We start from the raw sequence: 22233 nt of genomic DNA on the forward strand, positions 1-22233 counted from the left end.
TGGTAAACCAGGAACCCCCCTTGCTCCGCTTGTTTTCTCTTGGCAATTTTCCACTAAACCCTCTTCCCCCGCGCCATCTCGCTCCTTGGTTTTAAATCGCCACTTTCCCTCATGCTCTTATTAGAGTCACAACTGAATCCAGTCTCTCCAAGACCCAGCTGCATCACCGCCCCCTTGAATAAAGTCGGCCTTAGCATCTGTAATCAGTGTCATGAATAAATGTTTCTTGAACGATAGCGAGCCTGGGGTGGGGAGCGGGAGTAAAAGCAGTGTTGGGATTAGCCTGTGGCCTAGGCAACAAGGATCGCACGCCTGGGCCGGCAGAGGGTCATCCGCGGCGCCAGGGGGCGCTGAGGATCCCTCCCAGAAAGCCAGCACCGTGCGCGGGCGGACAGCAGCCGAGCGCCTGCCGCCTGACTCCGCCTTCCGGAAGCACAGCGCCGAACTTCTCAACGGAAGCTTGGGACCCCGCGGCCGTGGCGGGCGGCGCGGCGGCGGGCGAGACCACCGAGGGGGACCGCGGCCTGGCTCCCACGCCGGCGGGGAGCAAGATGGACGAAGCCGGCAACTCCGCGAGCGCCGGAGGCTTCCGCCCCGGCGTGGACAGCCTGGACGAGCCGCCCAACAGCCGCATCTTCCTGGTGATCAGCAAGTACACGCCCGAGTCGCTGCTGAGGGAGCGCTTCTCGCCCTTTGGCGAGATCCAGGACATCTGGGTGGTGCGGGACAAGCACACGAAGGAGTCCAAGGGCATTGCCTTCGTCAAGTTCGCCCGCAGCTCGCAGGCCTGCAGGGCCATGGAGGAGATGCACGGCCAGTGCCTGGGCCCCAACGACAGCAAGCCCATCAAGGTGCGCGCTCGGGGCGGGGAACCTTGCCTGGATGGGCTGGGGAGCGGTGTTTGTTTGTTTGTTTGTTTGTTTCAAGAGAGGATCCTTTTCCCGCCGAGGCTGCTGGACGGGGTGCCCGGCAGCTGTGGAGACCCAGGTGGCTGAGCAGTGAGTGGCCCGGCCTTCCCTCGGCAGACAGTCCGGGTTCCTTCAGCAGCCACAGTTTGGGCAAGCTGTCTTCCTTCCCCCTCCCTCATGTTTGCCTGCCTGCCTTCCACTTTGCATTCAGTTTTTCTTCCTGTACTTTGCTTCTGCAGAGTTCCGGAGGATCTGCAAGTCAAGAGTATTGTAGCAACAGGTTTAGAATTTTTTTTAATCCAATTTAAAGTTATTTGGGGGTAGGCTCTGTTGTCCGGACGGAAAAGGTAAACACGGAAAACAACAACAAAAATTTCAGTTTGGGCTTTTGGAAGAGTCCCTGTATCTAGAACCCAAAAGTCAGAAGACATCTTCCTTCGGGGGGAGGAGGTTATTCGTGTGTTTTACAGTTGCTGTCAAAGACTAGAAGCACTTGAGTCCTCCAGGTTTGGGAATCGCTCATCTCACCGGGCTTTCATCCTGTCTGTCCTTGGAGCTGCACTGCGTGTCTCCCTATTGAACATTCCCTTACTGTAAGGGACACTCTCTGGGCTTTCCGTAAAACTTCATACAAAACCCAGCACGTGGATTTATGCTGGAGAGTTTTCAAAGAAATGACTGGAAGTAAATTATGTGTTTAGGTGTATTCTGTCATCATCTTGTATGCAAACAGAGTTTTACATGGCTAAAACAGGCTTTTTCCAAACAGCCTTCTCACCCCCATCCCATACCACACCTTAGCTCCACTGCTCAACATTTATGAAACCCCATGGCTTTCTACATTTTTTTTTCTTTTAAGATTTATTTTATTTTTGTTGGAAAGTCAGATATACAAAGAGGAGGAGGAAGAAGATCTTCATCCTCTGTTTCATTCCTCAAGTGGCTGCAATGTTCGGAGCTGAACTACTCTGAGGCCAGGAGCCTGGAGCCTCTTCTGGATCTCCCATACAGGTGCAAGATCCCAAGGCTTTGGGCCATCCTTGACTGCTTTCCCAAGCCACAAGCAGGGAACTGGATGGGAAGCGGGGCTACCGGGATTAGAACCAGACCCCATATGGGATCCTGGCTTGTGCAAGGTGAGGACTTTAGCCACTAGGCTACCTTGCCAGACCAGGTTTTTAAGTTTTATGGCCTTTTGACTGCTATCTCCAATGAACTAATGCTTCAATTCTAATTTAGCTCCTCTTTCAAATGTAATTTAAAGTTTCAAGGACCCTATGTGTGTATAGTAGTTTAATTAATTTTGTTACACTATTTAGGTTATAAAAATGAAATTATACTTTAAACTTCATGTTTCTAGCTGTATAACCAATCCACAACCCTAATTAGAGATTTGAACTTTCTTCTGAAATAATACATAATGAAAAAAATTAAACATTAAATAAAGACAGTAGTATAAAACGTTAGATTTAAACCAACCTAATGTCACGGGTAATGTTTCAAACTGAACTGCTAATATTAGGTAAGCAGAAGCTCAGGTCATATTCTAGGCGTTTTTCTACTCGCATAAGAAATCATTTTGAGGGCCACTGAGATAGACCAGAATATGGTTATATTAGTTTTTTCTAAACATTAGTTCTAGAAAGAAAGCAGTTTAAAATGGCTTTTGTTTGTCTCCTAGGTTTTCATTGCTCAGTCCAGGTCTTCTGGAAGTCACCGAGATGTTGAAGATGAAGAACTTACAAGGATCTTTGTTATGATACCAAAGTCCTACACAGAAGAAGATCTGCGGGAAAAATTTAAGGTACTTCTGTTTTCTAATCCGTGTAAGTGACAACTCCTAGTCCTCGATAGATCATACAGTCACTAAATGTGAAGTACTGTGGAGGAAGACCAGTCAAGTATAGTGAATATTGAATAATTTTTTAGGTCATCAACTTTAGGCTAATTTGTATTTAATAAATTTTAAACCTAGGATAATTAATTTTCTATAAAATATATATAAAAATTGGAAAATAATAATGGTCGTATTCCTCCCTTTGGTCTTTATCATAAAAATACAGATTTTTAAAAAAAGAAAAATAAGAATTCCTGCCTAAGGAGGAAGCACATGTCTTTGTTTTGTATATACAGTCAGTTGTTCTCATTCAAATGATATCCAATCAATTGGTCTCACAGGCAGGGTATCCAATCAGTCATTCTCATGCAAATGATATCCAATCAACTATCCTTCCCACAGAGTCTAACCACTCTAGGAGATAGTGTACCCCTTGGCTCTAACCTTTGACTCTCCTTATCACTCTCCTGTACTGCCTGTGTGTCTGGCAGGCCTGAGGCTGTCAAGTAGTAAGGGTGGATGATAGGATGCCATTGTAATCCTTCACAGAAAAGCTTATTCTTCGAAGAGATTTTACGTGGAAATTGAGCCTTCAAAGTAGTTACATCTGAAGAAGCCAGCTGCAGCACTGAACTGTAGAAGTTTAGTGCTAAGAAGCAAATGAAATTTGAAGATACTTTAAATTTGTTTTAGTCATTGACGCATGTGCATTGATAAACTTCACATCAATTATTACAAAAAGTTCTCACACTGTTTTCAGGTTTTTTATTCTTTTATCCCTTTTCTGCTAACCTTCCCGGTACAATGAGTCAGGTAAGCAACAAGCAGAGAAAAGGAATATGCAATAAAAAGTAATCTGTAAACTTTCTTGGTTCTATCTCGGTTAAGAGTTGACTAAAGAGCCGGCACCATGGCATAGTAAGGTAAGGCTCTGCCTGAGGCACTGGGATCCTAAATGGGCACCTGTCTGTATCCCAGCTGCTCCACTTCGATCCAGCTCTCTACTTACAGCCCGGGAAAGTAGCAGAAGATAGCTTAGGTCCTTGGGATCCTGTGGGAGGCCCCAAAAAAGCTCCTGGCTCCTGGCTTTGGATCAGCTCAACTCAAGCTGTTGCTGCCATTTAGGGATTGCACCAGCGGATGGAAGATTTTCCTCCGTCTCTCCTTCTCTGTAACTCTGCCTTTCAAATAAAAAGTTAATCTGTAAAAAAAAAAAAAAAAAAAAAAAAAGACATGGCAAAAATAATAGATGCCAAGATATGTATTCCATATTTCTTACACTACTGAAATAGCTTTTTTAAGCTTTAGTTATAAACTTGGTTTAAATGAGCAAATAAAGCATTTTTATCTGAATGTACAGCAACTTACAGTGTTAATCAACTACAAGGGAATTTATAGAATAAATAATAAATTCTAAGAATTTTTATTCTGTTTTTCACCCAGCATTAGAAGTAGAGTTAGTTCTCACCTCGAATATTAACTTTTTCAATGAACCAGTGTATTTCAGAGATACCGTATCAAAAGATTATGCAGTCATTCAGAGTCCTGTTAGAAGATAAAGTTATAGCCAGTGTTTATTGATTGTTCAGTATGTCCAAGGCACTGCTTAAGTGATGAATGTGTGTGTGTGTTCATTTAAGCTTCAAGACAACCCTGTGAAGTAGTGACTGTTATTAGTTCTTTTTAACAAATGAAGAGGCATAGGAAGGATAAATAAAATGCCCACTTTTAAATGACAAGCCAGGATTTGAACCTAGAAAATCCAGTTCTAGAATTCCCTGCTGAGCAAAACTTTGCTGCTCTTCATGCCATATCCAAACTCTTCCTGTCTTTCTGACTTAGGCAGCTATTTGAACTCTGTGAGGGCCAACATCCTTGTCTGTGAAAAAAGCAATATGAAATATCTGTAAATTATGGAGGGATTTTGTTGAGTACCTGCAAGAAACGCAGATGTATGTTAATTTCAATTGATTTTTGTTTAATTGTTAATTTTGGACTCCTGTAGGTATATGGAGATATCGAGTATTGCAGCATTATTAAGAATAAAGTCACTGGAGAAAGTAAAGGTTTGGGCTACGTACGATACTTAAAACCATCACAAGCTGCTCAAGCGATAGAAAACTGTGATCGAAGTAAGGATATTTGTTTAATATTGCTAAAAGCTTTTTTCTTAACATTCTGATATTCTGAATAACTGGATTTAATGTTAATTTTTTCTACTAGCCATACATGTTAATTTAGCCTGAGTAATAAGTATTTTAATACAAATATCATCCAGGGGCCAGCACCGCGGCAGAGCCAGCAGGTCCTTCTGGACAGTCATCCTACATGGATGCCAGTTCATGTCTCGGCTGCTCTAGTTCCCATCCAGCTCCCTCCTGATGGCCTGCAGAAGCAGTGGAGGATGGATCATGGCCTTGGGCCCTAGCGCACACATGGGAGACTCAGAAGAGACTCCTGGTTCTCATCCTTTGACTGACTCAGCTCTTAACATTTTAGGCATTTGGAGAGTGAGCCAGCAGATGAAGGGTAGCTGTCTCTCTTCCCCTCCCTCTCTCTGTAGCTCTTATGTCCAATTAAAATAACTAAATATTAAAATATGAGCCCAGTGTGATGGCTCAATGGCTAAATTCTCACCTTGCAAGTGCTAGGATCCCATATAGACAATGATTCTTGTCCTGGCTGCTCCACTTCCCATTCAGCTCCCTCCTTATTGCCTGGGAAAGCATTCAAGGATGGTCTAAGTCCTGCACCCGTATGGGAGACCTGGAAGAAGCTCCTGAATTCCGGCTTCCGATCAGCTCAGGTCCAGCCATTGCAGTTTTGGGGGAGTAAACCAGCAGATGTAAAATCTTTGTCTCTCCTTGTAGCTCCTAGCTACTAGCTTCTGTCAGGTCCAGCACCGGCTGTTAGCACTATCTGGGGAATAAACCAGCAAATGAAAGTTAGATCTGTCTCTCTCTCTGTGTGTAACTATGACTTTCAAATAAATAAATCTTTGAAAGTAGATAAGTATAAATAGGGACTGGCTCCATGGCTGAGTAGAGTAAGCCTCCATCTGTAGTGCTGGCACCTCATACGCAGTTCTAGTCCCAGCTGCTCCACTTCCCATCCACCTCCCTGCATATGGCCTAGGAAAGCAGTAGAAGATGGCTCAAGTTCTTGGGCCCCAACACACCCTGAAAAAACCCCAGGCCCCTTGCTTCAAATTGGCCTAACTCCAGCTATTGCAACCATTTGAGGGTGAAACAGCAGATGGAAGACCTCTTTGTCTCCTTTCTGTAACTCTGCTTTTCAACTAAAAATAAAATCTTAAATAAATACAAATAAGTAAAATTGCCTCAAATTTTATTTTAAGTATTTGTTCACATTTCACTTAAAGCTTAAATAGAATTACACTTACTAACTAATAAAGATAATTAATACAGGATTTATAAGGTTTGCTAGCATAGATAAATATGGATAAATTTCAAGCTGGAGTGACTGTATTTGTATCTTCTGTTATTGCTAGCATACATAATGAAGATTAAGAATTTTAAAGAAGCCAGGGAGAATATTGTTTGGCATCATACTTACAGTTGAGTTGATCTTTAGAAAGGGGGTATGGAATAAATAGTGGGTTTGAAAATATGCTAAGAAACTATACATGCAGGAAAGAATTCTTGTTAACAAGTAGAAATTTTTGAAATCCCAATGTGCATACCAAAACTTTTTTAGTTCCTTTTAAGTTTCTCATTTAATCATCATTAATTGATACCTGAAGGTTCATCAATGTGCTAAAGAGGGGGATACAAATGAAATATATGGCAGCTGTGACATTTTGCATGATTATTGGGCAGCCAAGATCTAATAGACAAAAACAAGGAATATTACAATTTTTAAAGGCTCTTTGAAGGCAGGAAGTGTATGTTTTCTGGTCACTCCATGTATCTGCTGTAGACTCTCAATAAAGCTCTCTGTCAAATTGCCATTTGTAGCAAATCAGTAACAATTTACCAAGTCATGTTGAAAGACGTGTGGTATGGTCTCAGCAGTGAGCAACAGGAAAGCTGAATGAGCATGGCAACCCATCCAGTGGAGGTGGATCCTGCTTGAAGTGAGAGAGGTGTGAGCAGAGGCACAGTACCAGTAGTAAACTGACCCGAGGCCTTAGGACTGAAGGCAGCCATCTGTGTAAGACAGTGCTCCAGCTGAGGCAATCTGAGATGAGCTTAACTGTGTATTAGAGCTATATTCTGGAGAGTGTATGAAGAGTTCAATCTTAATACATATTACGGTTTCGTTTTGAGTTCTTTTGAGAAGAATAATTTTTAAAAACTTACAATTGTTGATTTAATCACAGTATTGAGGAACGATTTCCAAAGAAAGAAGTTAGACTGGTTGGTTTTATCCTCTTTAAAGACACTGAATAAGATTTTGAAAGTGATGAACCTTTTGAATATGACTGTGGGCATGCATAGATGTATAAGCATTTCGTTCACAGTTTCAGGGGAATGTGGAACATTCCTACCTCTTGAAGCTCATTCTTAGAGCCGTAATTAAAACTTGATGCAGAAGCAAGGAGACCTGTTAAGAGATATCGTGATAGATTGAAGAATCTAAATTTAAAATTTAAAGTAAAATATATTCCAAGTGTATTTTAAAGAAAAATCCTCAGGACAAGTTAAATATGAAGAAGCTCTTCAGGATTTTTATGTTAAGGAGCATGAACACATGAAAGATGTTATCTGTAGTCAGTGGAGATTCAGTGGTGTAGCATAGTTACTGATCTTTCATGTCTATATAATTAGGGATTCTTGCTGATTTTCATTGACTATTCGCCATGTAAAATGATGGCAAAGGAAAGAAATAGGGCTATTGGAAATGGCTGTAGTATAGATTTTGCCTGGTACAGTATAAATATATATATAATTTTTAATATTTATTTATTTGAAAGGCCAAGTTGGAAGGTGAGGTAGAAGAGAGTTTGAATCTATTGGTTTACTCCCTGAATGACTGCATTGGCTGGGGCTGGTCCAAGCTGAAGCTAGGAGCCTAGAACTGTATCTGAATCTCCTATTTGGGTGACAATGGGCCTAACTTCATAGATCATGCTCTGCTGCTTTCCCAACCATTAGCAAGAAACCAGATTGGAAGTTGAGCAGCCAGGACTCAAACTGGCACTCCTAGGATGCTGGCTTAACCCAGTGTTCCACAGTACTTGCTCTGGCACAATAATGTTTTAAAAAGTTAAACACTAGCAGTCAAGTGTATTTGTTGGCACATTATTTTAGCAATTTATGCATTCTCTTTTTCAGGTTTTAGGGCCATTTTGGCTGAACCTAAGAATAAAGCATCTGAGTCCTCAGAACAAGAGTATTACAATAATATGAGGCAAGAGGCTTTGGGACATGAACCTAGAGTAAATATGTTTCCGTTTGGTAAGTGAGCTAGCTTTACTTTAACTCTATATGTAACATCTCAATTTCTTAAAATATTCTTTCATTATCAGATTATAAATCACTTAATAAAAATCTTAAATGTACTTCTTTTTTCCTAAAACTTTGTAATGGTTCCTAAAGTTGCAAATGTATAGCACTTATCTTTCAATTACAGTTTTCGGTTATGTGTTACCTACATATAAAACTCTGTTACTGCTACTTTCCACTGTAAGCATCCATCTGTATGGTTGACTAAAAAAGTACAGAAGACAGGTATTCTTTTAGCTTCAATTCCAAAGTTTTGCCCCCAGACTGCTGCTGCTTTAAAATTATGGCTACAGGGAGGAGAAAGATGGCAAAAATATAAGCTAGAAAAAGAAAAAAATGAGTGATGAAAGAAAAGTCTACAACGTAGAAAATTAGGACAGGAACCCGCAGGTACACTGCATGTCCTGGTTTTCACTCTTTCATGCTAAACATACCCCTATGAAAGTAGTCTCTGCACTTCTGCGTTGAAGGCAGGGAATAGAAGAATTCTGTTGGGCCCGGCGGCGTGGCCTAGCGGCTAGAGTCCTCGCCTTGAAAGCCCCGGGATCCCATATGGGCGCCAGTTCTAATCCCGGCAGCTCCAATTCCCATCCAGCTCCCTGCTTGTGGCCTGGGAAAGCAGTCGAGGACGGCCCAATGCGTTGGGACACTGCACCCGCGTGGGAGACCCGGAAGAGGTTCCAGGTTCCCGGCTTCGGATCGGCGTGCATCGGCCCGTTGCGGCTCACTTGGGGAGTGAATCATCGGATGGAAGATCTTCCTCTCTGTCTCTCCTCTGTGTATATCTGGCTGTAATAAAATGAATAAATCTTAAAAAAAAAAAAAAAAAAAAAGAAGAATTCTGTTTTCTTGTCATTAGTCCCTCTGGTAAATGCTGATGCCCAAATACATAGTGTGAAACACAGGGCCTTTCTTTGATGCAGTGGACTTTTTAATGTGTAGTGTTTGAAATTATAAGAAGTAGAATTCCTAAGTGCTAAGAAATTGAAAGATTTACTTTTTTTTTTTTTTTTTTTTTTGGAGAACAACCATCGGAATTTTCAGGTTTTGACAAAAATGACAACAGAGGCCAGGAGGCTATCTCTAAACGCTTGTCAGTTGTGTCAAGAGTTCCTTTCACTGAGGAACAGCTTTTCAGCCTCTTCGACATAGTGCCTGGATTAGAGTACTGTGAAGTTCAACGAGATCCTTATTCGAATTATGGTAAAGTCACATCTACATTGTCATTCAGTGTTTCTCCAGTGAAATGTCAGATACTGTTTGTGACAATTTTATTTCCCTTTTCTTTGCTTTCAGCTTTAAAGCTCAGTGATACCTTAACAACAAAAGCACCCTAGTAATATGTTTTATACAGAGCCATTCTCTTTAAGAAAACATTTTTAATTTCCATAAAATAGAACCTTCTCTATTTCCATATATACAACAGAAATACCTCAGGATAGCGTCTGTGTGCTTTATTAGCTCATGCTAAATAAAGGCATAACAAATTTCCTCTTGAGTCATCTCTTCTTTTACTTTTTAAACTTTATGGCCCTAGATGAAATGTGTTCCCTTCATTTCAAGCATTTCATCGCTATACTTCTCCCTAGTCTCAGTAGAAGCAAAGCTGTAGTATCAGGTATTTGAAATAGAGCTTGTTAACTAGTTTATACTTGTTCGTTGATTAAACCCATTATCTAGTGTTTGTATGTCATTATTTTAAGTGAAATTTTAAAAAACTGTTTATTTGAGAGACAGAAAGAGACACACGTAAACACACACAGAATGATCTTCCGTTTACTAGTATATTTCCCTAATGTCTACAATACATGGAGCAGAGTGGGCTGAAGCCAAGAGCCAGGAACCAATCCAGATCTCTTCCATGTGGGTGTGAATAGCAGGGACCCAACCAGTTAAGCCATTGTCTGCTGCAATTAGCAGGAAGTTGAAGTTTCAAAAGGAAACAGGACCCAAACCCAGATGCCCTTGTATGGGATATAGTCATTGAAAATAACATCTTATGCCCACCACAGATTTTGATTTTTATTAAGATGTTTTGTTCAAGGAAGCATAATAGAAATAGCGTAATAGAACATTTTTGGCATTCCATTTTGCGTTAGACTCAGGTACAAATGACAGTGGTGGCATGTAGTTTAGCGACCTTGGCAGCTTATTCTTTTTGTACCTCCTCATTCCTGAAATGGGATTGTTAATATCTTGATTGCTAGAATTAGATAAAAATTAAGAAATAATGTAAGTAGAATACCTAATTGAGTCCTAGCACGCAATAGGCACTCATTAAATCCAGGGTGTTTGGTTCTTTTTTTCATTGTTTTATTGAAGAATTGGAATGAAACAGTGCTGTGAAGAAATCATGCTTGGGATCTATTCCAGTACTATAGGTACACCACATGGTTTAGTTCTTTTAGAGTTCCTGCTAAATCGTGACACCCCGCCTCCCATAATGAAGTGCTGGTTCAAGTCTTGATTCCTCCACTCTCCATCAGGTTTCTGTTCATGCATCCTGTGCAGCAGCTGATGGTAGGTGATGGTACTTCAGCCCCTGCCTCTCCTGGGGATCAAGTGTAGAGCTCTTGGCTTTTGCATGGTTTGGCCCCTGATGTCAGTGACATTTGGAGAGTGAACTAGCAAATGAAATATCTTGCTTTGCTTTTCAATTCAGTGAAAAAATGGCCTTCAGTTTTTAGAGTTAGAACGTATACTATTGCTCCATTTTCCTTAAAATTTAACATTCATGTTTTTGCCAAAATCTAATTTATGATTAGCTTTCTAGGAAGATAGTATTTTATACATGTATAGTAAGTATATCTTTGTTTTTTGATACGTTTGGTTCTACAAACACTAATTGTATTGGGGTTCTGTATTGCTTTATTTTTGAGGCATTCGGTCTGATTTATGTTTTGTTTCTGCATACTTTATTTTAGGGCATGGAGTGGTTCAATACTTTAATGTAGCATCAGCAATTTATGCAAAATATAAGTTACATGGGTTTCAGTATCCTCCTGGGAATCGGATAGGCGTTTCCTTTATCGATGACGGCAGTAATGCAACAGAGTAAGTACCATTCCACGAGTGTCTAATGCCAAGCTTTGGGTGTACTTGATTATGACTTGAAAAATAAAAATAGAAAAACAGTTGACCTCTTACGTGATGATATCACACAAAACCAGTTACTCTTAAGAGACCAAATATTGCTACTTTTTCTGTAAATTATCAGTTATTGTCTCCAGTCTCCTTAGAAAAATGGCAACCCAGATGGTAGCTGCCCAGCTTGCATCAGTGGTGTGGAACAACCCAAGTCAGCAGCAATTTCTGGTAAGTAGGTAAGGAGCTAGCCTGTATAATGCATGTTACAAGTAGTTTGTAGTCTGTGGGTCTTTGTTTATTACCTATGTAAGAACTGTTTCAGATCCATAGATGACCACATAGATGCTATGAGACACATCTGTCTTCAACTCTTGTCTAAAATTCCTAACTTACAGTTTCTCTTTTCTTGTTTGTTCCTACTAATTCAACAGCAATTTGGAGGAAGTTCTACATCACAGTTGCCTCAAATCCAGACAGACATTGTACTTCCATCATGCAAAAAAAAGGCCCCCCCTGAAACTCCTGTGAAAGAAAGACTTTTTATCGTATTTAATCCTCACCCTTTACCTTTAGATGTGTTAGAGGATATATTCTGGTAAGATTTCTGTTTTACAAAATTGCAATTTTTAATAAAACTTGAGCTAATAATTCAAACAGTTTCATAATCATGAAAACCCCTACTCAAAACTGGTCAGAGATGGTCTGTTTTGTGCTACTAAAAACTAATTATATGCATATGTATATATATATACACACACATATATAATCTTTATATTGCAATATATGTAATATTATGCATTGAAAATATTGCATGTAATATATTGTATCTTATGTTATATATAATCTTTTATAATACTTCTTTTCAATGTATAATCATTACCTTATCTTTGTCAGTCACATATCCTAAATATCTACATAGAATTTCCTGTTATTTTGTTTTGAATTCATAAAGCATGTTTGATTGTGTTGAAAGGTTACAGTCATAAAATGGAGTAATTGTCCATTCATAGGCAATACATCTGCACAGACCTTTCCACTAGAATTCTTTTCACCTATCTGTGATTCTACTGAGCAGCGTTTGCTAAATATAATATCTCCCATTTTGTCTGTGCTCCTTTGCGCTCTTAAAAGGTATGCAATCATGTTTGGTAGGCAGTTGCTCAATGAATAATGAGAAGGTTCTTCTTTATTTTGTGTTTTTAATGTTACTCCAGAGTTTTTCTTTTTGGTTTTGTTATATTTGCTTTATAAGAACATTGGAGAATTAAACTAGTACATAGGAAGCTTATTAAAGAGCCATCAAAATATCAGGTGTGTGGTTCAACAGTTTTGTCCTTTATGTGTTAATTAATTTTGTTTGTTTCTTGAATTGCTCCTTTGTGCCAGCATAGGCTATGCTAAGTGCTGGAGACTGTTTAAACAAGATTATAGTAATATGAATAAGGCATTATAGCCCTAGTCGTCTTATATCTAATTTCATGTGGGAGAAAGACAAATAAATAGGAAATTGCAACCTCATGAACTTGGTGCTGTAATAAGGAATGTGAAAAATAAACAGCAAACCACCTACTTTAGAAACTCTGAGTAAGTGTACTGAAAGAAGCAAAGGCTCAAGACCCAAAGGATAGAAGTAATTTTATCATAAAAGAAAGCCTGGGGGTGGAATGATCATTTCTCCCAGGGAAACTATGAGATCATTAGCATATGGACGTTGAGCGATTGTGAGTAAAGAGGAAAGACCATGTCAAGAAAAACCTACAACCCTGTACTAAGGACTTTCTTTACCCTGGTGGCAAAGGGAGCTACTGGGCAGATCTTAGAGACTAAGTGATCATTTCATATTTAAGAAAGATCACTGGCTAGACAGAGTAGTGAATGGATTGGAGAGAGACAAGACTTTTGGGGAATGCCTAAGATTAAGGATACTGCTGAATATATATAAATATAAAGAATATATATTTTATACATATATACTTATATGAACATGTAAAATATAGTTATATATGTATTCATATGTGTTTGTACTTACATAATATATATAGTAGATATGTATCTGTAATAAAGTTTAGTTTTTCTTATTAGGCATGGTACAAATCAACAAGAATGATAGTAAAATAGTACAGTTATAACAGTAAACTGGAATAAAATTGCCTGACATCATTATGCTCTCATTTTGGAGCCATTATTAAGTAAAGTAAGGGTTACTTGAATGCAAGCAGTCAGTGTGATAACCAAAATAGCTGCTAAGAGACTAACGGCCCGTAGCCTGATGATGCACACTGTGGATGGAATAGAGTGGGGTGGTGAGAGACTTCATCATACTGAACGAAATTGTGTGCAGTTTAAAACTTATGAATTGCTTACTTCTGGGATTTTCCCTTTAATGATTCTGGAATATGGTTCACTGCAAACATGGAAAAACAAGTCATGTCTCTGAAGGGACTTTTAGAGTAATCTAAGGAAAAGATGATGAAGTGAGCAAACAGACCTCAGTGACAATGAAGAAAAATTAAAATGTTTAAATGTGACGTGAATGGGGTTTTGCACATGGAGAGAAGGGTGAAAAAGGAATCCAAAATGAACCTCAAATTTTAGACCTGAGCAGCTTGATTTCAGTTGATTCTTTCACTTTGTTTCAGTCGTTTTGGTAACCTGATCGAAGTTTACCTTGTGTCAGGAAAAAATGTGGGGTATGCCAAGTATGCAGATAGAATGAGTGCTAATGATGCCATTGCGACTCTACACGGAAAGATTCTGAATGGAGTCAGGCTTAAAGTCATGCTGGCAGATTCCCCCAGAGAAGAATCCAACAAACGGCAAAGAACCTACTGACTATTGAGGTAAGCATTTCTTAGTCTGTACTTTAAAATATGCTACCTAGAAAGCATAGCACGATGGATATGCATAGCACTTTAGTATAGACTTTTCTTTTTAGAGATTTCAAAGTTAGTTAAGAGTACTCTGGGTTAAAATTCTACTGATAAAATCCAGTTGTTTTACAATTTAGGTTTCTAAACTTTTAAAAAATTTTCAAAAAGGTGTTTTTGATACCAGAATTGTTTTGTCCTTCTTTAAAACAAAACCAGATTTCTTTTTAGAAAACTGAAGTTATTTTTTGCTTGTAAATATTTTTATATGTTTTGCTTTGAAGAATTAAAATAATTTTAACAATCTTTGTAAAGAATTTTTGGCTTCTCACTGATCACATGCCTGAAACTCTGTATCAAATAATGTACCCTTTTTTGAGCCTTTTTCCTAAATGTTGATGTTTTTCTGGACTTGGTTTGAGCATTTATACATTGAAATAGACATTCAGAAAATATCCTTGTGTGTGTATTATGTATTTTTTAAATATTGACAGTTTACCCAAGATGCTCATGTGTACTGATACATGGAGTACACATGAATACTGATACATGGAGCCCATAAGAACTTTTTTCCTATTTGCTAGTTTTCAGAGATGAAACTTCAGGCTCTTTTTGTGTGCTGATTAATTTATATCTGCGCTTTGGTTAGACAGTCTTTGCAGTTAGACTTTTTTATTCTGTCACTGGATTCTGCGTTTCAGGGGAAGCTGTTACCATAATGCTGCGATGAGCAGCTTCCCAGCTCTAGCACCGGTCAGATGGTCAGTAGGCACAAGCCCTTTGACTTCAGCCTCAACTTCCTGTCGTTTATCACAGAAGCTTCTCTGGCTAACTCGTTATGTCACTAGCAAGTATCTGACTCTCCTCAGGCCCTATGCTGAGGACCTTTCCTGGAGCAAGTCAGGCAACTAGTTCCTCCTTGTAGAACTCTGAGCAGTTGGCAAGGGAAAATTACCCGTGGCTCATTATGAGTAATCCTAATTTTAAAATGTTTTCATTCACGACAAAATTGATGCTTGTTACAGCATACAGTATCAGCGGTTTAATCCTAGAAATATTACACTGACAATGAAAAAGAGTTAACAAGCAGTTTTTCTTGTACCTGAATAAAACGTCAGAAATGAAATTCTCTATATACTCTGAAATAACATGCAGAGTGTATTTATTCTTTTTTTTTTTTTTTAAATTTAGAAATTCTTTATTCACTGAATTGATTATCTAATTTACTCATATATAATTAGATACTAGATGAGTGAGGCAGTTTTAAAAAACTACCATGGGCTCTGTCTCCTCCAGTCAGATTCTAACTTCCCTAGAGATTCAATTTCCTTTTATATTAAATGGAAATATTCAATGTAGTGGGTTGCTAAAGGTAGCAAGACAGACAATATGGTCTCTGACCTTCTCAATAAAAAGGTAGATGCGAGTGTATTTATTCTTGCCTGAATATTTCAGTATATAAGAGCAGCATATGAGATTTTTAATGATTCTTTGCCCCTATAAAGGACAGTAATATGGACTTCTTAGTGTGAAAAACTGTTACTCTTAATGTGGTTAAGCCTTTCCTAATAACTGTATGTTAAGATAACACTTAAAATCGTAAAATATAGGTTGCATTTCCAGCTCTGGCATTTCTTAAGATTGGGTAGGTTTTCCATCTTTCTGAGGCCTATTTTCTCCTATAGGATTATTGAGAGAGAGTGAGTTAGCAAAATTCCTTACAAGATGAAAAAGAAAGGGGCTCAGCAGCGTGGCCTAGTGGCTAAGGTCCTCGCCTTGATCCCATATGGCCGCTGGTTCTAATCCCGGCAGCTCCACTTCCTCTCTGTCTCCTCTCAGTATATCTGACTTTGTAATAAAAATAAAATAAATCTTTAAAAAAAAAAAAAAAAAACAAGATGAAAAAGAAAAACAAAACATTTGCAAGTATGAGCCAAATCTCTTAGCATCTCCTCTAAAAATAATGACATCCAAATTATGTGAAAGGAAGTTTAATGGTGCAGAACTGTCTCATAGTCAGCTTGTGCAATGAGAATTCACCTTTATAATACCTTTTCTTTCCCATTAAAATTGATGGGCGTGAATCAAATGCCTTGTATTAGAGGAATGTATTCTTCAGCATAGCTAGTGAAAAAAATATAAATCTAGTGTTTTCCTCCTTATTGAACCAGTGCACATATTCAGGGCAAAGATAAAACGGGATCACATTTATGTCAGCAAGTTTTTTTTTTTTTTTTTTTTTCATTTTTGCTGCAGATTGTCTGTTTATACCTATATGCAATGCTCTTCCTTTGTTGCTGCATTAAATATTTTAAGTTTCAATAAAATAATCTGAAAGACTACCAGATTTTATGTGGTTATGTCAGTTGAAGTTGTGGGTTTTTTGTTTTTGTTTTTGGTGGGAGGGGATACAGTTTTGTGTTTGTTTCTAATTTCAAAGACACAAACCCAACTCATGAAGAGTGTTGATAACCTTTTGTCCCTGAGGAGTAAGTCCAGGATAAAGTGAGCCTGCCCAAGAAATGGAAAAAAAAAATGTTAAAGTCATTGGATTCTCATTGGAGATGAGTTAACATTGCTAATGTTGAAATAAAGGATCAATTCCTAATGCTTTAGGAATACTATCTTCAACAGCTGCTTGCTTTCAGGTGATGATTTTCATACTTGTGTTGTGTTCTTTCTACAGAACAGAGACTAAGTATTGACATAACCCTCAGCTGACTGACTGAAAATGTGACTGGACGCACTCCCTGTGGACAGTTGACAGCTTTTTTTATTTTTAATTTTTTCCAAATACTTGATAGTTTGTGCACAACATTGTTTTGTCTGGGAAGCAGAGGTTGCTCACATGTATTTTTGTGTTCATAAGCCAATGCTGAAACTAATGCAGTAGTTTCTGAGAGCAATATGGTGTCATGTGTAGCAGAAATAAAGTTTTCTTAGAGCAAATATTGTTATATGTAGCAATAATAAAGGTTTTATTGCTTAAATAAATCATGAGTTATTTATGTGAAAGACAAAAAATGAAAAATTTCATAGGCAGTGTTTAAAATTTGACAAATTGACGTTGATTTTAAGATGCACATATTGGTACCTCAAAGTGGGAAACATCTTGGTATCAGTTATATTCCATAGTGTAGTTGAAAGTCTTTTTCGTTCTTAACGAAACGTAAAGGTGCTTTAATCAATTAAATTGCATCTTAGCTTCAATAAAATATGAAAATTGATGTGTAGTCTATACTTGCAAATTAAGTACTGTCACAATAAGAGTCAAAAGGTATATCATTAGAAATATTTGTTCTATGATTCTATAATTACCCCCAAAATCTCTTGGTAATTAAATATCTTATGAAAACAATATCGATAAAAAGCTATTGTTATAAGTACTTTTTAAAAAAAAAAAGATTATTTATTTGGCAAGAAGCAGCAGAAAGGGATTGTCAGTGAGTGAGACCAATCTACAGTTACAGCAGTTCTTTAAGTGAATGATAGATGTCAAAAAGATACCTCAAATCAAGGACTTGGCACCATAAAAACAAAAATATTATAAGTGATATGCAGTTGTGAAAAACATCACCAGCTTACCTCATATGCATTTCCTGAATTTAACTGAAAAAAATGAAAAATTGGATCCATTGAGTATCATAAAACTTTTCATAGTTGAGTATCTCTCAGTCAATAAAATCCTATTTTCAATCAGTATTTTTAATTTTGGTAAGAAAATTTCTGGTCTTAGGTTCCCAGGTAGGCCTTACTGAAGAGCTAAACCAAGCTTTCTCTGTGAGCTAAATAGCATATTTTTTAGAAATGAGAAGCCGAAATGAGAAGCCTAAATGATGAGAATTGAGGCTCAGTTAGCAACAGATAATTCACTTATCCAAATACTCACTGTACATATGGTTCAGTTATCTGGTTCTACCGCCCAAATAATGCTTGAATTCCCTGCAAAGTAGTCCTACCAAGTACTAGAGCCAAACAGTATAAAAGTAAAGCCTTTAGTTGGTTATAGCAAAGGAGCTCCTGGTCACCCTAGTTTATTGCATGTTTGCTTAACCCACATGATTTTGATTAAAATATTCTCTACCATTTTCACCTATTTGAGTGCAAGGTTTTCCACCAGGCTGCGTGAAAGTTGAATCTGTCACATGATGGCTATCTTATACCTTCCTGCCCTCCAGATTTTTTGTTCTGATTAAATGGTTGTAGTGTTTGTTTTTCACCTTTTAAGGTCACGCAACAGTACCAGGAAAAAGGAGTGCTTCTTCTGTGTGTAGTCCCTTAGGTCTTCCTTATAAAATCATATTTATTATTAATTAATTAATATATTTTAAATATTATTGTTTTATTTATCATATTTTGAAGGAAAGAGGAAAAAAAGAGAAAGCCACAACAACCAAGGCTGGGCCAGAATCTGAAACTTCAGCTAGGTTCCTCACATGCATTGACAGGGACCCAAAGTACTTGAGCCATCCTCCACGGTTCCCCAGACACATTAGCAGGGAGCTGGATTGGAAGCAGAGCAAGCCAGGAAAACAGTCCACCCTCTAATATGGGATTTTAGGCAGCAGCTTAATTTGATGCATCTCAATACTGGCCCCAAGTCTTTTGTATAAATTCTAAGGAGACTTTGTACTCTACCTCTCTGCCTACCAAATGCTGTTTTTTCAGTACAGCTGTCTGTTTAGCTTTCTTTCCCAGTTGGACATCTCAGCAAACAGTGCCTACTTTGGCTTCAGGGTACCTTTCCTCTGTGTCTTCAATTAGCTTTAGTCCTACTTTTTTTATCTGTTGAAATTGAACCCCAAAACTTCATCTTTCAAAGCCAGATTGTCACATTTTTCTTTAAATGGGGAGGTGGGGATTCTAAAACCTAAGAAATAACATTTAGTAATTAGTACTTTTGTCTGCAGCTAAATGACTACTTACCTCTTGGATGTACTTTGAGTATGTTAGCATAATATATGAATGCTAGCAAGTGTCAGTTGTTAAAGCTCTCAACACAATGAGGTTGTCTTTAGAAATAATGATAAGACAAAACTCTTTTAAGTATGTGGTTAAAATAATAAATGACATTTAAAATAAAGTCAAATGAAGACTTTGGGATTCATTAGTTTTTTGTTGCAGATTTCAATTGTAAATTGACTGCTTTGGGAGCATCCTGACCCAAACTCTGTTCCCTTGAAATGCTAAAAAGGGATTTTTATGGTCAAATGTATTTATAAAGCGATATTAGTTCCACAGGTTTCATCCCTCCTAGATAAAATAATAATAATGAAAATTACCAAGGAATTTTTCACCCTAGAATTTTAGCTTTTTGTGAATTTTCCTATAGTATTTTGAGACCGCAGTCAATACTGATGAACCCATACAAATACAGAGTTTACCACTAGGTGGTGATAAATATTGCCACTCAAACACAGGGGAGGGCAACATGCCAGTGTTATTTAAGGCACTGAGCATAAAATAATAGGATTTGTATGACTGAAACAACAGTGGTTTTCAAACTGGTGTGTGAAAGAATCACTGTGAGTGTTTAAAATACAGATTAGGGCCTGGCACGGTAACCTAGTGGCTAAAGTCCTCACCTTGCACAAACCGGGATCCCATATGGGTGCGGGTTCATGTCCAGGTGACCCCACTCCCCCTCTAGCTCCCTGCTTGTGGCCTGGGAGGGCAGTTGAAGACAGCCCAAAGCTTTAGAACCCTGTGCCTGCCCAAAGCTTTAAAACTCCTGGCTCCTGGCTTTGGATCAACTGAGCTCCAGCTATTGTGGCCACTTGGGGACTGAATTAGCAGACACAATGTCTTCCTCTCTGTGTGTCTTACCTTTCAATAAAAATTGAATAAATCTTTAAAATACAGGTTATACTGATGTGCAGGATTTCAGAAGCTCCCTAGCTGGTTCTAATTGGGTGGTCATTGGCATTCACTTGGCAGTATGCTGACCTAAAGAAATTCTGTGTATTAGGCTTCAGATCAACTGTTGTAAGACACAGAAAATCTTTTTACTTTACACATTTTATAGAATTAAGCAGCTGTGCTTCCCTCAGTGATATCAGTAAATGTAAACTGCATTTAGAAGTTGAAACAGTATAAGCAGCTTCACAAATAACTAAACAGACCAGATTTTCATGTTCACTAATATCTTTAATGTTTGTAAAGGATTATAATAATTTTCTTTATGTCATACAAAGCTGCTCTTTAATTTCTAATATTTATGTGTAAAAATTACATGTAAAAATTGTTTTTTTTAAAGATTTATTTATTTTTATCACAAAGTCAGATATACAGAGGGGAGGAGAGATAGAGAGGAAGATCTTCCATCTGATGATTCACTCCCCAAGTGAGCCGCAACGGCCGGTGCACACCGATCCGAAGCCGGGAACCAGGAACCTCCTCTGTGTCTCCCACACGGGTGCAGGGTCCCAAAGTTTTGGGCCGTCCTTGACTGCTTTCCCAGGCCACAAGCAGGGAGCTGGATGGGAAGTGGAGCTGCCGGGATTAGAACCAGCGCCCATATGGGATCCCAGGGCGTTCAAGGCGAGGACTTTAGCCGCTAGGCCACACCACCAGGCCCACATGTAAAAATTGTGAAGGAATTTTGCTGTACAGAAGAGTGTGACTGTATGTCATCCTAAAGCCATCCAGAAGAGTCTGAAGGAGGTGTAAGTAGTATCAGTGTCAGCAAAGCCTAATCAATAGGATGCAAGAATATATCTGTGTACAAGTACATCTGTGTGCATGTTCTTTCAGTGCTCTGGTTAGATAGGTACATTCTTGGTATACCCTAACTCTTGTTAATTTATGGGTAATTTTGATTTTCAATAACTATTTCAAAAAATCTAGATCTAAAATTCAGAGCAAGAACAAATGGATTATATTTACATAGCTTTATTCCCTAGAAATACAGTCACACACTGACATTATTATGTCTTACATATGTGGATAGAAAGCTCTCCTTGAAACCATGGCCATTTTTTTAAAAAGATTTATTTATTTTATTACAAAGTCAGATATACAGAGAGAAGGAGAGACAGAGAGGAAGTTCTTCCATCCGATGTTTCACTCCCCAAGTGAACCGTAATGGGCTGGTGCTGCGCCAATCCGATGCCGGGAACCAGGAACCTCCTCCGGATCTCCCACACGGGCGCAGGGTCCGAAAGCATTGGGCCATCCTCTCCTGCTTTCCCAGGCCACAAGCAGGGAGCTGGGTGGGAAGTGGAGCTGCCGGGATTAGAACTGACGCCCATGTGGGATCCCGGGGCGTTCAAGGCGAGGACTTTAGCCGCTAGGCCACACCGCCGGGCCTGCCATTGTTTTTACATAGGATTTCAAGTAAGAGAATACATAAAGGTCATCCTTGTTGAACAGAAAGTTTCTTTTTGATACCCTAATCCTAATAAATGGATTACATTATTACCTCTTCTAGAAACAGGAACTCAAGAACACATGGACCCTGGGAACTGAAGGTATGGTATGACTAGAGGATCAGACAGGTATACTGAGTTAAAATGTCACGCTGTAGTTCATACAGTGACTGTAATTTGTGTTTATGCAGAAAAGACTCACAGGTAAAATGCAGCACCATTATATTTAAGATGGCTTGGCCCTGGGGAAATCCATCTGAGTGGTCATCACAGAATAAGTGAGTTCTATCGCTCTCTGTATGAATTGAAGCCAGTGTCTCAATGTCAAGGTTTAGTTGAAATAATTAACCTGAAGGTTGATCGTAGCTACAGCCACGGTAGGACCCAGAGGAGCTTTGTCTGAATTGCTTTAGACGTGATTGGAGGAAGACAGTAGAGACTGTTTTAGGGAAGGCATTTGACATATATAACTCAGGAATTGTTTGAAAAGCCAAGAACTTTTTTTTTTCCCACAAAAATTAACTTTAGGCTTACCAAAGTGCATACTTAAAGATACCCCTTTAAACCCACAATCTAAATTCTCCTCAGTTTGTAGGTAAATGGTAGTAGCTGATCGATATTCTTGCTCATTTGTTAATATTTTCTAGCATTAGAATAGATAAGCCACAGCATTCATTAACACAAAAAGTTTTTTAGAAG

At 38.6% G+C, this 22233-nt stretch overlaps 1 protein-coding gene across 3 annotated transcripts; it reads left to right on the top strand.

Annotated features, from left to right (window-relative positions):
* Positions 1-417: 417 nt before the first annotated feature.
* Positions 418-21717, top strand: RBM45 (RNA binding motif protein 45). Of its 3 annotated transcripts, none has more exons than XM_058664676.1 (10): positions 419-851; positions 2590-2712; positions 4751-4877; positions 8043-8165; positions 9237-9416; positions 11138-11267; positions 11444-11528; positions 11732-11895; positions 13940-14140; positions 21597-21717. In XM_058664676.1, exons 1-9 carry the CDS (start codon positions 552-554, stop codon positions 14130-14132), a joined length of 1425 nt encoding a protein of 474 aa, XP_058520659.1. In that variant the 5' UTR covers positions 419-551; the 3' UTR covers positions 14133-14140; positions 21597-21717. The 3 variants fall into 3 exon arrangements, with proteins under 3 accessions (XP_058520660.1, XP_058520659.1, XP_058520658.1); XM_058664675.1 differs by lacking the exon at positions 21597-21717 and adding an exon at positions 16854-17161 and having other exon boundaries at positions 420-851; XM_058664677.1 differs by lacking the exon at positions 21597-21717 and having other exon boundaries at positions 418-851; positions 13978-14140.
* The last annotated feature ends 516 nt before the right edge of the window (positions 21718-22233 follow it).

This window comes from Ochotona princeps, chromosome 5, assembly GCF_030435755.1.
Source record: "Ochotona princeps isolate mOchPri1 chromosome 5, mOchPri1.hap1, whole genome shotgun sequence".
Classification (NCBI taxonomy): Eukaryota; Metazoa; Chordata; class Mammalia; order Lagomorpha; family Ochotonidae; genus Ochotona; species Ochotona princeps.